The sequence below is a fragment of the Abrus precatorius genome, unplaced genomic scaffold (genome assembly GCF_003935025.1).
Source record: "Abrus precatorius isolate BTA unplaced genomic scaffold, Abrus_2018 Scaffold10, whole genome shotgun sequence".
NCBI classification, from domain to species: domain Eukaryota; kingdom Viridiplantae; phylum Streptophyta; class Magnoliopsida; order Fabales; family Fabaceae; genus Abrus; species Abrus precatorius.
Window position 1 is genome coordinate 24,305,525 of NW_020874292.1, and position 21,645 is coordinate 24,327,169.

The window sequence follows — 21,645 nt, forward strand, 5'->3', positions numbered from 1 at the left end:
GAGCACGCCCATTTGCTGCACCTCGCCACATATTCTATTTTTAACCATGTTTTTATTCTTTTTATAATTTCATTGGTTGTCATTTTCTCATGAAAAGAAAGAAGAAATCGAAGCCTCTTCCATATTCGAAAAAATTGTTTAGTGCATAAAATTAAAATTGTAATTAAGAATTATAATTTTGTCGTAATTTAAGTTAATTTAAAATTATAATTTCTAAGTTTGAGTGGTGTAAATAATTAGAATGTAAAATTATTAATTTTAACTTTTAAAACTAAGTTTAAGTAATTAATTTGTTGAATAGAAATAAAAATTTCTCAAGTTATAATGACTTTATTTTGTTTGAAATAAGTTTTTATTTTGGGTAAGGTTCATATAGGTTTTTTTTTTGGGTCAAAAATTAGCTTATAAAGATTAAAATTTATTATTTCTTCTCAAAAAATCTTATCTTGAGTCAATAAATTATGACCTTGATTTTTAGTTGAAATACATATTTTAACATAATTTTACATAACATAACATAGTAAGATTTCAACAAAAAATAAAAGGTAATATTTTGACAAATTTTTTTTACAAAATATGGTTAAGAAAATATTAAATTTTTAAACAAGTTTTTGTAAAATTTGGTATGGATTAACTCCCATTAATTAAAAGTTTGTTAAAAAAAGCATTAAATTTAAGCTCATTTTAAAAGTGTAAGAATATGTTGAAGAATTTTTGTCAAGATATTAGTTCAAGCTATTTTTAAAGGTAGAATTTTTAAAATTCAAAAGTTTCCAAGATAATTGAAGAATCTGTAAAAAAATAAAATGTTCTCAATGTGTAAAAATATATTAAATTTTTTTTGTTAAGATATTAGTTTAAACTATTTCTAAAGGTAGTGTTTTTAAAATTCAAAAGTTTTCAAAGATGATAGATGAATTGCCAAAAAAAAAAAAATGCTCTTAATGTGTAACTATTAGATATGCTAAAAGTAGTTATTAATAGTTATACATTACAATATATAGCAAAATTATGTAAAATATACAATAAGAGTTAGACATGTGTTCTTACTTAATTATTTTTTATAAATTAAGATAAAAGACTTCTTTACGTATTAGATACTTCCTATGTTGAAAATTGCAAAATATTTCACGCCAAGTTAAATTATAACGAAAAGAGATTAATAATTATGTTGTCTCAATTAAAGTTATACTCTCTTGTAGTTGTAATTATTTCATCAAGAATTGTTCTTAGTATTTTTTTATTTTCTTTTTATTATTTCTTTACAATTTTTTTTCTTTTTTTCTTTTATTAACTTCCTTCTCTACATTTTATTTTTATTCGTTCATTCGTTAATTTCATTAAAAACATATTAATAAGAACTTATTAAAAGGATCTTAAAATTCAATTACACATTATTCTTGAATTTATTTATTTGCTAAAAGAAATTTATAGTAAATATAGTTACAATAAATTTTTAATAAAAATTATTACATTTTGTATTCTTAGTTAATATTTTTTAAATAAAATTTATTATTTTTGAATAATTAAATTTTAAAAATTTAAGTTAACAAAATTGACATAAATTTAAATTTGGGTTCAATTATTTTAATACGTTTAATGACAAGAATTTTTTACAATAAAATTTATTAATAAAATAGGATAAATTATGATATATTATTGTTTATCAATCGAATCTTCAACATTTGTTTGATAAATAGAATGGAATAAAAATAAAATAAAATATATGAGTTGAATAAAGATAAGATAAAACAAAAAAATAATTTTTTTATCATATCTTATATTTAATATATATATATATATATATATATATATATCATAAATTTGAACTATTAAGATAGAATACGATAATTTAAGAGAATAAACTATTAAAATTTATTATTTAATAAATATTAAAAATAAAATAACTTATTCTATTTTGTCCTTCTTGGTGAACCCTAAAAATCAATGATTTTAAAGGTTGCAGTGATAATAGCCAACAGGGGTTACAACAGTGAACAACGGTGATAGAGCCAAGCATGGGTAATACTACTCGTGAGAAGGTTATCCACTTTTAATTTGAGAGGTTGATCGAGACTTGTAATTTGAGAGGTTGATATCATGCCTTCTTGGGGTACCTCTATGATAAAATTTAAAAGACTTAGGACTGTTCCGGCATTTACAGAGCATTGTCACTTTATATATATTTTATTTATTTTATAAGAAACTTTTATTTAAATTACATAAATTAACAAAATATAATTCAAGTTAATTAATTTTTTAAAAATTATTGTAACAATATTTTTATCTTTAATTAATATAATTGAATCTAATTTTATTAGTTAAGACAATTGAATTCTTTACTATTTTTATATATTATAACATATTAAATTTATTCTTAGTTAATATCATTGAGTTTAATTCCATTACAAATATTTATTTTAATTTAAATTCTATCTAACTCCACGAAAAGCAAATAAAAAGAGAATAATAAATAATTCATAAAAATTGTTAAACATAAATAATTATAATAATAAGAGAGATTTATCTTTGTAATTATGTTAATTCAATAAGTAAATATTTTATAAATATTTTGTAATTATTACAATTATAAATATGAATATAAATAAATGTTTCATTGTACAATTAAAATACATAAATTCATTTGTGAGGTTTGTATTATATATATATATATATATGTGTGTGTGTGTGTGTGTATTTTCTTTTAAAGATGATGTTATGATCATTTAATTATGATATTTTTGTATTTTGAATACGATGTTTTATGTTAATAAAAGTATAATTTGGCTTGGATTTATGTATGTGTGAGCTATATAGTTGCTAAGTATAGAGCTTATGCAAATTGTGTGGATTGAATAGGTCTAATTTGTGTAAACTGCAGGATGTCTCGCTCAAGTTGTCCAGAAATAGGCTTTTTGGAGCTCTCTTACTGTAGCAAAAAATTCTTGTCGCAACAAAAAGTGGATAAGGTTGACTCAATTAATACTCTCGCTGAAGTGAAAAATTCTTACTATAGCAAAAATGACAGATAACAGAAAGGATCTATTATATTGTATATCTCACTGTAGCAAGAGTTGCTCGTTGTAGCGAGAAAGTCGCGAGTTTAGGAGTATTTAAGGGGATTTTGAACTCTCACCAACCCACCTTTCTCTCTCATTTTCTCTTTATTCTCTCACCTTTCCTTCTCAGAGAAAGACTTTCTCGAACCCAAACTTCTTCTCGATCCAAGTGTGAATGCCTATATCATACAAGATTTAGGTTAATTTTTGGAACTTAGTTCTCCATCTTTACTCCTTATTTTCTTGATTTCTCTTCTTAAGAGCTTTATGTTTTGAAATGATAATGAGATCTAAGTTCTTTGGGCATTATATATCTTTTTGGGGGCTTACAAAAGGAGTGATATAGGAAAACATCTATTTCTAGGTAAGGAGAGCTTATTCTAAGTTCTTATGATTACCTATAGAAATATTTATATGCAAACCTTGATATAGCTGAGAATAAATCACTTATGGGTAAACCCTAAGGTAGAACAATAAGTATATACATATATGGATGATTTGTGAAAATTGAATTGTTGAGCTAAGATATTATATGCTAAAATTAACTGATAAATGATAATATCTTATGTTAGTTATATTGTAATACAAGTTGTAAATAATGAGCGATTGTTGTATACAGCTGATTGTTGTTGAAAACACATTGATACTGGGTCGTACAACTATGATTTGTATGAAATATCATCATACTAGAGCCGAGTCACATATTTAAGGGGCGTAGGCATGTAAGGTTAGAAAACATGTCGAGTTTAGTTGTGCTGTATATCTAGATTTAGGTACTGGGATGGATCGCTCCCAAACTGTAAAATTGTAGGTTCCTTCTGGGGTTGTGAAACCAGTTGGAACTAAGATGTTGCATTTTGTATTAGATAGATTGGGAATGGGTTACATTGCTGCGTTATGTGCTGAAAAATTATTTAAATAATAAGTATAAATATTTACGTTCACAATCTGCCATTTATGTTCGTGATTATCATTTTGTAAGCTCGCCCTTACATATTGTCTGTGTTAATGTGTGTATTGCAATGATTGTACAGTAGTGCGTGAGCAGATGTGACAGATAATGCAGTTACTTCTCATGCTGGAAGGTTTGGATGAGGAATGTCGGAGTCAGTATGCTTTTTGGAAAAATTGTAGTTTTAATTATTTTGTTAGTCTAGGTCTTAGCAATAGGTCTAGATAATTTAGCTACAATTTTCAAGGAATGCAAATGTATCTTGAATTCCATATAGAGTAACTATTGTAAATACATATACTTATATAAATTCTTGGGTTGTATGAAAAGTATATTAAGGCTCTGTTATTTTGTTGAGATGTTGAAGTTTAATTTTTGAAAAGTATATCTTTTGTACCATATGTGTATTTTATCTCATAAATAAATCTACATTAGGAGCAGTGAAGTATGATGTCATTGATCCTTTATAAAAAGGGTTCGTAACATTATTCACATGCTTATTTACTTTTTTCCCTTTCAATATGTTATTTACATGAGAGACTAATTTTAATCCTACATTTTTGGCGAGTCCATTACCCATTAGTTTCTCTTACTTTTTGACTATCTCATGACTTAGGCAATTTCATTTGTTTCTTTTGAGTTTAGGACTTTTATTGTACCACTTCTATTGTACCCACAACTTTTGCTCATTCTCTCACCTATAATGACTTCCTTTGATGGTACAAGGAGTGTAAGATCTCTAGTTTCATTGCCTATATTGCGTACATCAGTAATTCTTTCACTGATATCTCTTACTCTCCCTCTTTTGTTTTATGGGTCCTTGATTCTAGATTTATTGATCACGTCATTGGTAAAAAGTCTTTTTTTTTCTTTTCTTTCTATTTCTAGTTATTTATCATCAATTACTATGACTAATGGATCTCAAATGCAATCTCAAGATCTTGATACATTCACCTTTTTCCATCATAATCCATTAATAGTGTCCTTTATATTTTTGGGTCTCAGTTTAATTTGCTATCCATGAGTCATCTAACTCGTTCTATTTATTACATTGTATCTTTTACTGAAGACTCTATTTTCTACAAGATTGAAGTTCAAGGTAGATTATTGATATTAGATTTAAGTCACAAAAACTTTATCATCTATATTCTACTATTCAAGTTGGCTCAATGGTGGACTCTCCACTCCTAATTCATGCTTAATTAAATCATCTCAAAGTCTTTAAAAGTTATAGCAAATGGTACTAAGTCCCTCCAAACTATCCACTTTGTCTTGTAAGTTATATCAATTAGACAAACATATTTATAATTTTTTTTTCTATTCATATTAATTGTCAAGCTTCGCATCCTTTTTGTTTTATTCATTCTGATGTTTGAGGTTAAGTCATACTTGTCTATCTTAGAATTTAGATTTTTTTTATTACTTTTATTTATTATTATTATAGTTGTACTTGGTTATATTTAATGAAAAGTTGATTAAAGTTATTTTCTATATTTCAGTCTTTCAAAATTTTATGACTTCTAATAATATTATTTATTGAACTTCTTGTGCCTATGTCCTTGAAGAAAATGAAACTGATGAAATAAAAAAAGATACGTTATTGAAACTACTAACACTTTCTTTTTAATGATGATATTTCTCATCATTTTTGGGATGATGTTGTCCTTACAACTTGCTATCTTATTAATTAGATGTCTTCTTCCATCCTTAACAATCATGTACTATATTGTGTTTTGTTTCCTCATCAATCTTCATCTTAACTTTCTTTGTATCTTTGGATTCACTTATTTTGTTTAAAATCTTAGTTGAGGGATTGACAAGTTATTTGCTGGTGCTTACAAATGCATCTTTCTTGGTTACACTTAATCTTAGAAAAGTTATAAGTGTTACTATCTAACTCGTTCTTGTCTTGGTTGATGCTACCTTTTTTGAGTCGATTTTGTTTTTGTTTTTGTTTTTGTTTTTTTTTTTTTTGTCTTCTCCTCCTTTTGAGTTTGAGTTTAACACACTTTTTCATCTCTTTCTTCTGTTCCTATTATTTTTCAACTACTTAAGATATCATCTCTTCTAGATAGTCCTCTTTAATATTCTTTTACAGGTATACCATAGATGGAATCATATATCCTCTTTGCTATCACATGCTAGTAACAAGCCTCTTTTTGTCCTACCTTTGGTATTAACTCCTTCGCCTCTAACTTTATCTCTTGAGTTTAATCTTCCTATTATTTTTCAAAAAGATATATGTTTCACTCGTAATCTTTATCCTTGTTATGTTGTTTTGACATATCATTGTTTGTCCTCTTCTAATTATACTCGTATTTCCTCATTGTCTTATGTTTCTATTCCTAAAATACAAGTGATGTTCTCTCCCATCCTAGTCAGTGACAGGTCATAATTAATGAGATGCGTACACTTCAAAGCAATGTTACTTGAGATCTTGTTCTCTTCCTTCAGGAAAGTCTTTTGTTGGATGAAGATAAATTTACACCACCAAGGTTGGCCTTAATGGCCATATTGATTATGTTAAGACTCATCTAGTGGGCAAATGCTATACTCAAGATTTTGGTTTAAATTATGGTGATATATTCTCTCTAGTAATAATGACTTTCTCCATGGTAATCACATGAAAGAAGTATATATAGAGCAACCTCTTGGATTTGTTGCTCATGGGGAGTCTTTTAGATTATTCTATCATCTTCAAAAATCATTGTATGGCCTTAAACAATCTCTTAGGACATGATTTGGTTACTTCAATAATGTAATACAAGAATTTAGAATGACTTATTTTTCTATCAACATTCTGCCTTAAGATACATTTGTTTGTTTGTTTATGTCGATAATATTGTTATTATTGGTAGAAATCACCATTATATTACATAGATCAGGCAACATTTATGTCATCATTTCTAGACAAAAGATCTTGATAGACCATAATTTCAATATTCTAGCAAGTCAGGGTGATGCTCTTTTTGATCTAGAGAAGTATTGGAGGCTTGTTGGATAGTTAAATTATCTCACCAGCCATTGTTTGTATATCTCTTTTACAGTTAGTGTGATAAGTTAAACTTTTAACTCCCTTTGTGAACGATATTGGGATGCTATAATTCACATTTTAAAATACATTAAAGAAGTTCCAAGAAAAAGACTCTTCTATAATGATAACTGATAACATGCCTTTCTATATACTTTTGTGCCAATTCCTCTTAATTAAACAAATTAAATACTATTAAGATCTTAATGTTATATTCTATGTTTTACAGGATAAGCTGAAGTGTTGGACAAAAAAAGAAGAATAATGCAAATATTTTAAGTAAATTTAGGAAAATCAAGTCATGGTATCACTATACCATTCTGTTAGAGTTATTGAAGCAACAATATGCCCACACCATTACCCACAATAAGCAAGGCAAGATTCACTTTTATACATTAAGTTAATCAGAGGATTGTGGGCCATTTTTTTTTAAAGATGCACTAAATTAGAGATATGTTCTATGTAGATATATAAATTAAATTCTTAGGATATTATCTTTTTATTTTTTTTACTTTTAGAATTTTTAATCACCTTATCCTGTTCACAATTTTTCTAATTAGATAATTTGGTTAGATCTATTTAAGGGAAATTTTAAGAATTATGAGACTTGTTTGGATTATTTCTTTCTTTATTCTTTGATATTTATATGCCTTCAAAACCTCTTCAACTATTTCTATTTTGTTGATTGATGCAAAAAGGCCTATTGCAGCGTTAATAAAGTAGAATATCCTAATTGAGACTTTAGATCCATAATTATCTAAAGGTTTCTGATAAATGCTTTCTATACTTGGTCCTACATTGTAATTCATAAATGATAATTGAGACTTTTGAACTATTCATTAAAATAATTTACTATTATTAAGTTCATTTTATTCATATTTCAAGAAAATGATCAAAAAGTGAAAGCTTAAAAGATGTTGGGAATTGAAGGAAGAAAGGAAGCAGAGATATACACGGGCAGGTACATGCCCGTGTATATAAGCGTGTATCTCACTGGATTCATAAACCAAGCATACATTCAAGCTAGAGATATACACGGGCAAATACATGCCCGTGTATATGAACGTGTATATCACTGGTCGCATCAATTGATAGGTATCCCCTAAACCAGAGATGTACACGGTCAAAGTACATGACCGTGTACATAGGCGTGTACTTTTCAGAAAAGCTTTGAAGGACAATTGTTGGAAATCAGAGATGTACACGGCCAAGGTATACGGCCGTGTACTTGAGCGTTTACTTTCAATGTGCGTCAAAATTCAAATTGTGCGTGAAGATAAACCCTTGGACGATTGATATAAAAGGGAGTTTGACACAGAAACCTAAAAAAGAAGTTCGAGGGAAAGACGAAGTCGGTGACAACTGAAGAATGAAATCAAGTTCTCTAATTTCTCCCTTTTGTAATTTTAGTTTCAAGATGTTTAGGTTCTAATTTTCCTTCGAGTATCTAGACGTAATGAATCCTATATGACCAAACTTTCTGATATTCTTCTTAATGTTATTTCATATTTTCTTCTCTTGGGTTTAATTGAATAGTATCAATTGTCTTCCACCTTATTTTTTTGTTTGAATTTGAGTAAAATTCATGTATGAACTTAACATTGCTCAATTAAAAAGACATGAATGTATTTCTAGAGATAGAAAGATGTAAGTTTTTTGTATTAGGATTAACTCTAATTATGGAATTCATAATGAATTTAATGTAACCTAAGAGTATTAATTAAGGAAGAGATTCTGATTGATCAACCGAGAGTTACGAATTATTATCCTTGAGAAAGGTATTAGTTTAATTCAAAATTTTCTGCAGCAATAAAGGTTTAGAACTAAATAGTTGAAGGAAAATTTCAGTTATTTGGCCACTTAGGAAGATTTACAGTCTAGATACTCGCCCATTTCTGTTGAATACCTTTAGTCATACTTTTCTATAATTTATTTTCATAAGAAATATGTTCCTTTTAAGTTATTATTCTTCTATTTTTAGCAATTTTATCAACAAAATTTATTTCTCATATTCATTAACAATTGCGCAATTAAGGAAGTAATTTTTAATAACAATCCCTGTGGATACGACACTTGGTACTCTATTTTTCATAATATTACTCTGACAACGGGTACACTTGCCCAGTTATCGATTTTTACACACCATGTTTTTAGCGCCGTTGCAGGGAACTGATTAATTAGGATTCTCTTAATTATGTATTTACTAATTTTCTTTATTTCTTTAGTCTTGAATTAACTTTTCTATTTTGCTTTCATTCTTTTTAGGAGCTGATTTTTCTGGTGTGTGATCAGAACTCGATCTGCTGCACTGTTTGAAGAACTATTTGAATTTGACCCAGAGATAGAAAGAATTGTGCAAAAAATTTAGAAAGAGAGGCGACTGCTAGTACAGAGGGAAAACGCACAAACCCACATGGAAGGAATGACAAACAATGAAGAGCAACTAAGGACCATTTCCGATTATGCTCGTCCATCATTAACTGGGACAGAATCTAGCATTGTCCGTCCGAATGTGCAGGAAAATTTTGAAATAAACCCCAATGTTATTTAGATGGTTCAGCAGTTTGTTCAATTTGATGGGCTACAAGATGAAGACCCCTACGCTCACATCGCCAATTTTCTGGAGATTTGTGATACGTTCAAGATAAATAGAGCTACTGATGATGCAATCCGCTTAAGGCTATTTCCATTCTCTCTCAGGAACAGAGCAAAACAATGGTTGAACTTTCTCCCGCAAAGATCTATCACTTCATGGGAGGCCTTGGCAGAAAAGTTCTTAGCAAAATATTTCCCTCCTACAAAAACTGCCAAGATGCGGAATGATATCTCTTCCTTCTACCAGTTAGAGTCAGAGACTTTATATGATACGTGAGAGAGGTTTAAGAAGTTGCTACGAAAGTGCCCACATCATGGGATTCTGGACTGGCTTCAAGTGCAAACCTTCTACAATGGGTTGAACCCCGCCATATGACAAATGATTGATGCTGCAGCTGGGGACGCTTTGAATAGCAAGACACCAAGGGCTGCATAATAACTGTTTGAAGAAATGGTAATGAACAACTATCAATGGAGCTTCACTCGATCCAAACTTGCGAAATCTGCTGGGATCTATAGTCTTGATGCAGTAACATCCTTGGCAATGCAAGTTGAAGCGTTAAGGAAGAAGATTGATGGTTTATCTGATATTTGTGGAGGAGGCCAACCTAATCATGAGTGTCAAGCTACTCAAGAAGAGCATGCCAATGTGATAGAAAATAGACTACCTTACCAAAATTATAATGGCATGAATAATTCAGGCTGGAGGAGTTATGCAACCCCACCATGGAACAACAACCAACAGCCAATGCAGAACAAAACACTCCCAGGATTTCAACAAACTTCACATCCACCACTGCCTCCAGCTGAAAAGAAATCAAATCTTGAGGAATTAATGACCAAATTCATTCAAACTTCAGAATCTCGGTTCCAATCCACCGAGATAGCACTAAGAAATCAACAAGCCTCTATCCATAATCTAGAGAATCAGTTAGGTCAAATTTCTAGACTCCTTTCAGAAAGACTCCACGGGAGCTTACCTAGCAATACTGAGACTAATCGTAAGGAGCAAGTCAAGGCAGTAACATTAAGGAGTGGCAAAACATTACAAGAGAAGGCGAAACAAGAAGTAGAGAAAGCTGCAGTTGAAGAGGAGGATAAAGGTCAAGAGGAGACTGTGGAAAAACCTCCTGCTGTGAAATAATTCATACCTCCATTCCCTTACCCAGCAAGATTGAAGAAAGATAAGGATGATGAACAATTTGGTAAATTTCTGTCTTATTTCGTCAACTTCATATCAATTTACCGTTTGTTGATGCTTTAGCACAGATGCTCAAATACGCAAATTTTCTGAAGGATCTACTGTCCAACAAGAAGAAGCTGGAAGAGTTAGCCACGGTAACTCTAAATGAAGAATGCTCAGCAATTCTGCAAAACAAAATGTCTGGAAAATTGAAGGATCCAGGGAGTTTTACTCTTCCTTTTCTCATTGGTAAATTGATAGTTGATAGAGCTTTGGTTGATCTAGGTGCTAACATTAATTTGATGCCATATTCTATTTTTAAGAAATTAGGTTTGGAAGAACCTAGGCCAACTAGGATGAGTATTCAATTAACTGATAGGTCAGTTATATATCCTAGGGGTATCATTGAAGACGTGCTTGTAAAAGTAGACAATTTTATTTTTTTCTGTTGATTTTGTGATTCTTGATATGGATGAGGACACATAAGTCCCCTTGATCTTAGGTTGTCCCTTTTTAGCTATTGCAAAAGCCATAATTGATGTGAGTGATGGAAAGTTAATTTTGAGAGTAGGGGATGAAAAAGTCACTTTCAAAATTCCTGAAGTAATGAAAAAGTCCTTAAAGCAAGACGATTCTTGTTTCTTCCTTAATGTAATTGATGACTTTGTTTCTGACTGTGCACAAGAATTCTTTATGTCAGATCCATTGGAAAAGAGCTTAGTTCATGAAGAAGGAAAAGATGACATGAGCATGCTAAGTCGAGAACAGTGGTGTCATTTAGAATCCATGGGGCCCTTATTGAGAAGGAGGAACTTTGAAGTTCTGGAGCAGAATTCAGATAAGCAACCCAACCCATCCACTGATGAATCACCAGATGTAGAATTGAAAGTCCTATCCGAACATCTGAAATACGCCTTTTTGGAAGATGGTTGCAAGCTACCGATTATCATTGCTTCAGATTTAACACAAGAGCAAAAAACCCAGCTGCTGAATGTACTTCAGGAGTACAAGAAAGCAATAGCATTGAAGATCTTTGACATAAGAGGGATTAGTCCTTTTTGCAGTCAAAAGATTTTGATATAGTCTGATTTTAAGGCTGTCGTGCAACCACAAAAAAGGCTGAACCCAAACATGAAAGAGGTGGTGAAAGCAGAAATGATTAAGTTACTCAATGCCGGAATGATCTATCCTATCTCGGATAGTCCTTGGGTGAGTCCGGTGCAAGTTGTTCCAAAGAAAGGTGGAATAACTATGGTGCCCAATGAGAAGAATGAGCTAGTGCCTACTAGGACTGTTACGGGATGGAGGGTTTGTATTGACTACTGAAAATTGAATGATGCAACAAGGAAAGACCACTTCCCTCTCCCATTCATTGACCAAATACTGGAGCGTCTTTCAAGCCACATGTTTTACTGTTTCTTGGATGGGCTCTCAGGATACTTTCAAATTCCAATAGCACTGGAAGATCGAGAGAAAACTACCTTCACATGCCCATATGGAACATTTGCTTACCGTCGGATGCCGTTCGGATTATGCAATGCACCGACAACTTTTCAGCGGTGTATGATGGCCATTTCTTATGAAATGGTAGAAGATATAATGGAGATATTCATGGGCGACTTCTCAGTCTTCGGTGACTCATTCTCTCATTGCCTAAAGAATTTGTCAAGAGTTCTTCAAAGATGTAAAGAAACTAATTTGGTGCTTAATTGGGATAAGTGCTATTTTATGGTGCAAGAAGACATTGTACTTGGTTATAAGATTTCCTGTAAGGGAATTGAGGTGGATAAGGAAAAAATTGACACAATCGAAAAGGTACCGCCTCTTACTTTTGTCAAGGCAGTTCAGAGCTTCTTAGGCCATGCAGGATTCTACAAGAGATTTATCAAAGCTTTCTCCAAGATCACCAAACCCCTGACCAGACTTTTGGAAAAGGAAAATTCCTTTGTTTTTTATGAGGAGTGTTTGATTGCTTTTGAGTTACTAAAAGGAAAACTAACCCAAGCCCCTATCTTGTGTGGTTTAAATTGGAACTATCCATTTGAATTTATGTGCGATGCAAGTGACTATGCTGTGGGAGCTGTACTTGGTCAGAGAAAAGACAAGCATTTTCAGCCTATTTATTACGTCAACAAGACCCTAACAAGTGCCCAAGAGAATTACACTACAACAGAGAAAGAATTATTGACTGTGGTGTTTGCGTTTGATAAATTTCGCCAATATTTAATTCTTTCTAAAGTGATAGTGTATACTGATCACTCCGCATTACATTATTTGCTAACCAAAAGTGATGCAAAGCCTAGACTAATGAGATGAGTCTTGTTACTGCAGGAATTCGACTTGGAAATTAAGGATAAAAAAGGTTCAAAAAATTTGGCTACTGATCACTTGTCAAGGTTGGAGAATCCCAGTATGGAGGAATTGGGCGAAAGGAGCATTAATGACAAATTTCTAGAAGAACACCTGTACAATGTGGTAACTGCTTCTGATTTTTATTTATCATGGTTTGTGGATTTTGCTAACTATTTGGTTCCTAAGGTTTTACCACAAGAGTTTTCAAGTCAACAAAAGAAGAAATTCTTTTTCGATTTGAAATACTATTTTTGGGAGGACCTATATTTGTTTTGAATTTGTGCAAACCAGGTTATTAGAAGGTGTGTATCACACTCTGAAGGGTGGAAAATTCTAGGACATTGTCATACTGGCCTTGCTGGAAGACATCATTCTGGGAGTAGGACAGCTAAAAAGGTGCTAGAATCTGGATTTTATTGGCCTGCTATCTTTAAAGATGCTCACAAGTATGTTGAGTTATGCGATAATTGCTAGAGGTCAGGTAATATCTCCCAAAGAAATGAAATGCCCCAAAATTACATCCTAACTTGTGAAATTTTTTATGTTTAGGGGATAGATTTTATGGGACCCTTTCCTAGTTCAAAAGGGAATAAATACATTTTAGTTGCTATTGATTATTTGTCCAAATAGGTAGAGGAACAAACTTTACCTACTAATGATGCAAGGGTAGTCACTAGGTTCCTCAAAAAGTTATTTTCACGATTTGGCACACCGAGAGCCTTAATTATTCATAAGGGTACACATTTTTGCAATACACAACTAGAAAAAGTTTTGAATAAATATGGAGTCATCCATAGAATTGCTAACCCATATCACCCTTAAACTAGTGGCCAAGTTGAAGTAGCTAATAGGGAGCTGAAAAGAGTGTTAGAAAAGACAGTAGAGAAGAATAGGAAGGATTGGGCTGATAAATTAGATGATGTCTTGTGGGCTATCAGGACAACTTTTAAAACTCCTATAGGCACTACACCATATAGACTTGTGTTTGGTAAAGCCTGTCATCTTCCAGTTGAATTTGAACATAAGGCATTTTGGGCAATTAAATCCCTAAATATGGATCCTAATCATGCAGGTAACAAGCGGTTGATGCAATTGAATGAATTGGAAGAATGACGCATAGAAGTCTATAAAAATTTCAGGATATACGAAGAGAGGATGAAAGTCTACCATGATAAAAAAAATCAAGGGAGGTAAACTATTTCAAAAAGGTGATTTAGTACTGTTATACAACTCTCCCTCAAATTATTCCCAGGTAAACTCAAATCCCGTTGGTTTAGACCATTTACTGTGCACAAAGTGTTCCCTTATGGTATAATTGAATTAACTCATCCAAAAAAAGAAAACTTTAAGGTAAATGGATATAGGCTAAAATTATACCAGGGGTTCAAATTCAAACTTTTGAGAATGAGAAGCTCAAGCTCCTCCATGTTGAATGATAAATTACTGTGCATAGTCTAGATTAGGTAGGTTTAGTTTGTTTTAATTTGGTTAATTATTTGCTTAGGTTAGATAGTTTTAGTTTATTACAATTTAATTATTCATTGGCTCATTTATTTTCATTTATTCATAATCATAATAAAAATAAAAAAAGAAAAGAAAAAATATATAGAGAGAGAAGGCAGTAAGATACACGGACATGTACATAGCCGTGTACTTTTGTTTCATGGTATTTCTGCTAGGCAGAGATGTACACGGCCAGATACACAGCTGTGTACCTTCATTTTGCTTAGACGAGATTTGGGCAGGGATGTACACGCCCATGTAGTTTTATTTTCTGTTGTACAGAGATATACACGGTCAGATACACAGCCGTGTATCCAACCGTGTACATGCCCAGTTCGTGTTCTGTTTTAAAATTCCATTGTCGTGATTTACACGCTCAGATACACGGGCGTGTACCTGGCGCGATGAATTTAAAATACCCCATCCCCTGTTTCTAATCCTGCGTTGTGCCTCTGTTTGTATAAACCCTCCAATACCCCCTTCCTTTTCTTTGGTTCTTCTTCTTCACCCTCTCCACTCTCTTAAACCTCAAATTTTCCAGCAACCCCCACGCTCGACTTTTATCTTTCCTCTCTACGCAGAAAATATTTTGCACCCCTTCTCCTCTCTCTCCACGCCCAGTTTTTCTACAACCCACCATGACTGATGGGTCTTCTTCCAGAGCGCCCAGAAGGGGCAAGGAACCAGTGAGGAAGCGCCCTCGCTCCTTGCATGAACGTCTACCGCACCCTCCTTCATCCCAGCTGCTTTGGTTCAACGCCCCTGCCCACTTCACAAGGTATGATAAGCTGAAAAACAGGGTTTGGGGCCAGAGCAAATTTATTGAATGGGACGTTTTACAACATTATAATTTAGTTGATGAAGTAAAGGAATTGGTAGGAGTAGGGCATTGGGAAGTTCTGTCTTCTATTATTGAGCCTACCTATAGAGAACTTATATTAGAATTCCTCACTACCCTAGTTATTGAAAAGAAATTTTCTGGTTGGGATTCTGAAGACTCCATTCAATTTTGGATGGTGAACAACATGTACAAGATGAGTTACTCTAAATTTTCTTTCCGAATGGGGCTTTACACATCTGATTTTGTACTCACTGAAGAGTATCGAAACCTAGCCCATATCCCTCTTTTGGGTTGCTCCAATAAAGATTTTTGGAAAAGGATTAGCGCTGTCGATAAGGATTGGAATCCTACTCGATCCAAGGCATCCACATTGAAGAAACTGACTTGGAGATATGTATATGCTCTGTTAGCCCACACTCTTACTGGGAGAGGCCACAGCTTTGGGTTGTGGGTACAAAGGACCTAGAATATCTGCTTAGCATGATTGATAAGATCCCCATCCACCTCGGTATTTGTCTGGCATTCTGTTCTCTCAAGCCAGCGATGATCAGGTTAGGAGTATTTGTGCGGGTCTATATGTCACTCGCCTGGCTAAGGGATTAGGAATTCTGAATGACGTTTCTGGTTTAACACTGGTTAATCACATGGCCCTTATCCTGCACGACACAATGAAGGCCATGCACTTTGAACCAATAGCCAATACCCTCGCTGATGCCTAAGATGACCCCTTTGATGAGCTACCCTCTCACCCATTCAGGGTCGACAGTCCCCCTACAACCCCTGAAGATCCCAGCCCCATTCACCATCAGCTGCAGCAGATCGTTGCATCCCAACGGTCTTTCAGGAGCAGCCACTGAGACTGCATTCACTGTTTGGCTAGACTGGAATCCACAATCGAAGCCAACTTTGTTGCTCTGTTCACACATTTTGGTATCTCAGCACCGACAGTCCTCCATCCAAACCCATCTCCTTCTGACCACTTCCTGAGTACAGATGATGAAGACTCAAGTGATGTTAGTGCAGCAGTTTAGTTGAAATTAGGATAGTTTAGTTGTCAGACATCTCTTACCTATGTTATCATCAAATTTTACATTGCTTCTATTTTTTTTATTGGTTTTGTTTCTTTATTATGTTATTTTGATAGTTCTATTCCTCTTGTCACTTTGAACTGAGTTAAATGTCCTTATACATCAATTTTGATCAGGTTTCTTCTTGAATTGAATCTCAGATTAGCTTTGCCTCCCACGACTCTTTGCTCATTTCTTTGCTTTTCAGGGAAGTTCAGTTGCACTTTAATTCTTATATTTGATTGAGGACAATGCAAATCTTACAATGTGGGGTGAATAATTATAGATGTTTTAACTGAATTGTTGTTTTATGCTTGAGAAATATTGAGTCAATTTTACTGTTGCTTTAGAGATGATATTCCTGAATAATCTATTAAATAAATATATATATATATATATATATAATAAATAAATAAAGATCATATGCAGTTATTCTGATTATTTGAACTTTGTTTTTGATTATTTCTCAATTGAAGCATCATTAGACTTTTCTGAATTAAGGACCTTGAATCTATTGTTTAAAAATATTTGCCATTAATAGAATCAAGAAAATCTAAAAAAATTGGGGCTCTACTCAAAAAATAAAAAGAGCATGCCATAGAAGCATATCTAGTTGAATGTGGATTGCAGGCAATGTCCGGATACCACATCCTAGAACCCCAAAATTATTTGAGGTACCGATGTGGAAAGCAAGGGATGAAATTTTCATTAATACCTTGTGCTAATTGGGATGGAGCATAAAATGCACCCTGTTAGTCGATCATGGCTCAAAGTGAAGAAAATTAAACAACACCCCATGAAATAATTCAAAGTTTTGAGTTGATTTTTAAGAGTTAATGGTAGAGAGGTCCTTATTCAGTTCTGTCTGAAGTTACAAAGGTTGAGAGCAAAAGAAGGCACAATTTGAAGTTTAAAAATTATTGTCCCTCTAAAAATTTGAAAAATAAAATAAAAATAACAATAATTAAAATTTAGGAATTTGATTCTTTGTTGTCAAGGGTAAAATTGATCCATTTCTTTGCTTGGGACAAGCAATCGTTCAAGTTTGGGGAAATTTGATAAATGTTTTCTATACTTGATCCTACATTGTAATTCATGAATAATAATTGAGACTTTTGAACTATTCATTGAGAGAATTTAATATTATTAAGTTTATTTTATTCATATTTCAGGAAAAAGATCAAGAAGTGAAAGCTTAAAAGATATTGGGAATTGAAGGAAGAAAGGAAGTAGAGATATACACGGGCAAGTACATGCCTGTGTATATAAGCGTGTATCTCACTGGATTCATAAACCAAGCATACATTCAAGCCAGATATATACACGGGTAAATACACACTGTGTATATGAACGTGTATATCACTGGTCGCATCAATTGAAAGGTATCTCGTAAACTAGAGATGTACACAGCCAAGGTACATAGTTGTGTACTTGAGCGTGTACTTTTAACATGCGTCAAAATTCAAATTGTGTGCGAAGATAAACCCTTGGACGACTGATATAAGAGGGAGCTTGAAACAGAAACCTAAAAAAGAAGTTCGAGGGAAAGACAAAGTCGGTGACAGCTGGAGAATGGAATCAAGTTCTTTAATTTCTCTCTTTTGTAATTTTAGTTTCAAGATGTTTAGGTTCTAATTTTCCTTTGAGTATCTAGACGTAATGAATGCTATGTGACCAAACTTCTAAAATTCTTCTTAATGTTATTTCATGTTTTCTTCTCTTGGGTTTAATTGAGTAGTATCAATTGTCTTCCACCTTGTTTTCTTGTTTGAATTTGAGTAAAATTCCTGCATGAATTTAACATTGCTCAATTAAAAAGACTTGAATGTATTTCTAGAGATAGAAAGACGTAAGTTTTTTGTATTAGGATTAACCCTAATTATGAAATTTATAATGAATTTAATGCAACCTAGGGTTATTAATAAGAGATTCCGATTGATCCACCGAGGGTTAAGAATCATTATCCTTGAGAAATGTATTGGTTTAATTCAGAATTTCCTGCAGCGATAAGGGTTTAGAACTAATTAGTTGAAGGAGAATTTCAGTTATTTGGCCACTTAGGATGATTTACAGTCTAGATACTCGCCCATTTTCCTTAAATACCTTTAGTCATACTTTTCTATAATTTATTTTCATAAGAAATCTGTTTCTTTTAAGTTATTATTCTTCTATTTTTAGCAATTTTATCAACAAAATTTATTTCTTATATTCATTAACAATTGCGCAATTAAGGAAGTAATTCTTAATAACAGTCCTTGTGGATACGATACGTGGTACTCTATTTTTCATAATATTACTCTGATAACAGGTACACTTGCCCAGTAATTAATTTTTACACACTAGTTTCAATAATTAGTAGTAAAATAGTAAGGTTCAACATAAAGTATTTGCTCTATTGTTATGTGAGCATATAATGTAGTCTAAATGAACCTAACTTGTGAGTTTATTGGCTAGATTGGATTTATATGAATCTTAATGCCATTAATAGATTAAATTTGTAAAATGCTTCAAGGTTTATTTATTGATAAGGAAAATAATTAAAGAGTTTACTTTGGTTATCAAGAAAGAAACTAGAATTTGGTTGCTAGAGTTTGTTAATAGTTATAACTAATTTATCAAGAGAGAATCAATCCTTGGGCTAGACATTTATTTATTAATTCTCTTACTCTTTTATTTACTTATTTTTTTTATTTCGATTCAGTTCCTACAAAAACTCCTTTTTCACTTTTGCCAAAGAAGTAAATTTTACCAATCCCTATGAATTTGACCTACTTATTACAATTTATAAATCTCTTAAAAAGTAGGATCAAATTTGTTAGATTTGACACCCACCAATAAGGGTCACATTCGAATTATTATTTTGATGCAGATCAAGTAGACTCCCCTATCTATAGGAGATCCACTCCTAACTATTGCTACTTATTGGTGACAATTTAATTTTTTGGAAGAGTAATTTATCAAAATATAGTTGCTCATTCAAGTATAAAGAAACAAAATATCTAATCATAACCATAGGTACACGTAAATTTATTTGATGAAAATAACTCCTTAAAGAACTAATATTTTGAGAGACTGTGAATATGACATTCCATTGGACATCTTTATATATTGTCTCAAATATAATATTTCACAAAAAAAAAGTAAAATAAAGTATATTGAGATAAATTGAGAAAATCTTATTTGACATTGTTAGCTTTATCAATTTTGAATTATCTATTAATAAATATTTTTACCAAATTATTGAGAGGTCTTTGTATTAATTATATATATGAACAAACTTTATGTATATAACTTATATACTCCAACTTAGTGAGTGTTACATATATGTAATTATACTAATAAAACAAATTTATTTTTGTAATTATGTTATAAGTAACTAACTATTATGTAATTTTTGTTATTATAAAATAAAGATATAATGTGTTGTGAAGTTGAAACATACAAATTCATTTACATATTCTCTCACTTTCTCTTTTTCAACAAAAATTATAACATTTTATATTTTTTTTAATACACTATTAGTGCAAACGATTTTTTTATAGAAAAATATTAAAAGAATAAATATACATAGATAGACCCAGTCTCAATATATTTACTTAACTAGAACTGTTTCCTGTATAAGTTCAGAATTCGTGTCCCTAGAGACTGAATCCTAACCTGTGTTTTGTCTAAATAGCCAAATTTTTTGGAACTGAATTTCAGTCAGGTTTTTTTTTTTTGTTTTAATATTTGGTTTTTAGTTTTTATATAATAAAATAATTTTATGTATTTTTTTTATGTTTATATATTTATATATTGTGAAGTTTTTAATAAATATTTATAAATATTATGTTAATTTTAAATAATAAAACAAGTTTTATTATTTGAATTATATTTATATTTTTATATTATGTGAAAATGAATATTTATATTACGTTAATTTGTGTGAAATAATATTTATATATTTATATTATGTAAAATAATAAAGAATATTGTGTTGATATATTTTATTGAATATGTAAATTTGTGTTATGAATTTTTAATATTAATATGATAATATTATTTTGAATAAGTATTTGATTTTAAAAAAATAAAATTTGTATATCAACTGAATAAAAATAATAAAGAATATAAGGGTATATATTTTTTTGAATATGTAAATATGTGTTATGAATTTTGAATATTAATATAATAATATTATTTTGAATAAGTATTTTATTTTAAGTGTAACGTGAAAATTTTTAATATTAATATGCAAAAGTGATTGAAGGAGTGGTAGTGTGGGAAGTAAAACTATGACATATATTAATGTAATGTCCTCTCAAGTTAGATTTTTCTTTTTCTTTATAATCCGTTACAATAAAAGAAATCAATGGTGATAACTATATGCATGACCAATGTTTGGACATGTCTTCTTTGTGTGACTAGGGATATGACAATAGGAACAATTTTTTACACAATTTTGTTATTCTCTAATGTCCATTTCTGTTTTTATCCTGTTGGACTTGAGTCGACCATTTGAAGTTCTTTTCAGTTCTGGATTTGGACACAAAGTTGGGCCAGTGTAAGTTGGTCAATAGTCTTCATATCTGAGTTCTCCAAACTGACCTTCGTATACCTTAGAAACTTGTTGTAAGGTATACACATAAGATATGTAGATGTCAAAGTTGTGGTGTGTGTGTAAGCATGAGCAAGTACATGCGAGCATGAGATGTAAACTTTTTGAAACTTGCCACAATCACACCACATTTCATATAATCGTACTGTAAATCTCCTTACAGGTCGAACTTGTCTTGAATGTTACATTTCTTCGACTAAAAATCTAGTGCTTGTTTTGTCAAAAGTGATGACTCTATGAGTGTTTGCCTTTGATTGTGCATCTTGAATTGCTTTAGTTACAACCTCCGAGTATACATGTTCAGTATTAATCATTGCATCTACTTCCTTACCTCTCTCAATGAAGAACTTGTTGCAACAGGTGTATGTTGCCATGACCATAGAGTAAATTGGCAGGTTTCTGGTTTTGTTGTTAATAACTGCAGGAAATTGAAAACATGATCTCATTTTTTTGTCATTCAATGCC

General features: G+C 31.5%; 1 protein-coding gene and 1 non-coding gene across 2 annotated transcripts; one reads left to right on the forward strand and one right to left on the reverse strand.

The window, feature by feature from the left end:
- Positions 1–9,851: 9,851 nt before the first annotated feature.
- Positions 9,852–9,958, reverse strand: LOC113853389. The gene has a single exon (XR_003502561.1). It is a non-coding gene; the product is annotated as a small nucleolar RNA R71 (small nucleolar RNA).
- A 948-nt stretch (positions 9,959–10,906) lies between these two features.
- On the forward strand, positions 10,907–11,903 carry LOC113852084. Its single transcript, XM_027482339.1, has 2 exons — positions 10,907–11,219; positions 11,323–11,903. Exons 1-2 carry the CDS (start codon positions 10,907–10,909, stop codon positions 11,901–11,903), a joined length of 894 nt encoding a protein of 297 aa, XP_027338140.1.
- The last annotated feature ends 9,742 nt before the right edge of the window (positions 11,904–21,645 follow it).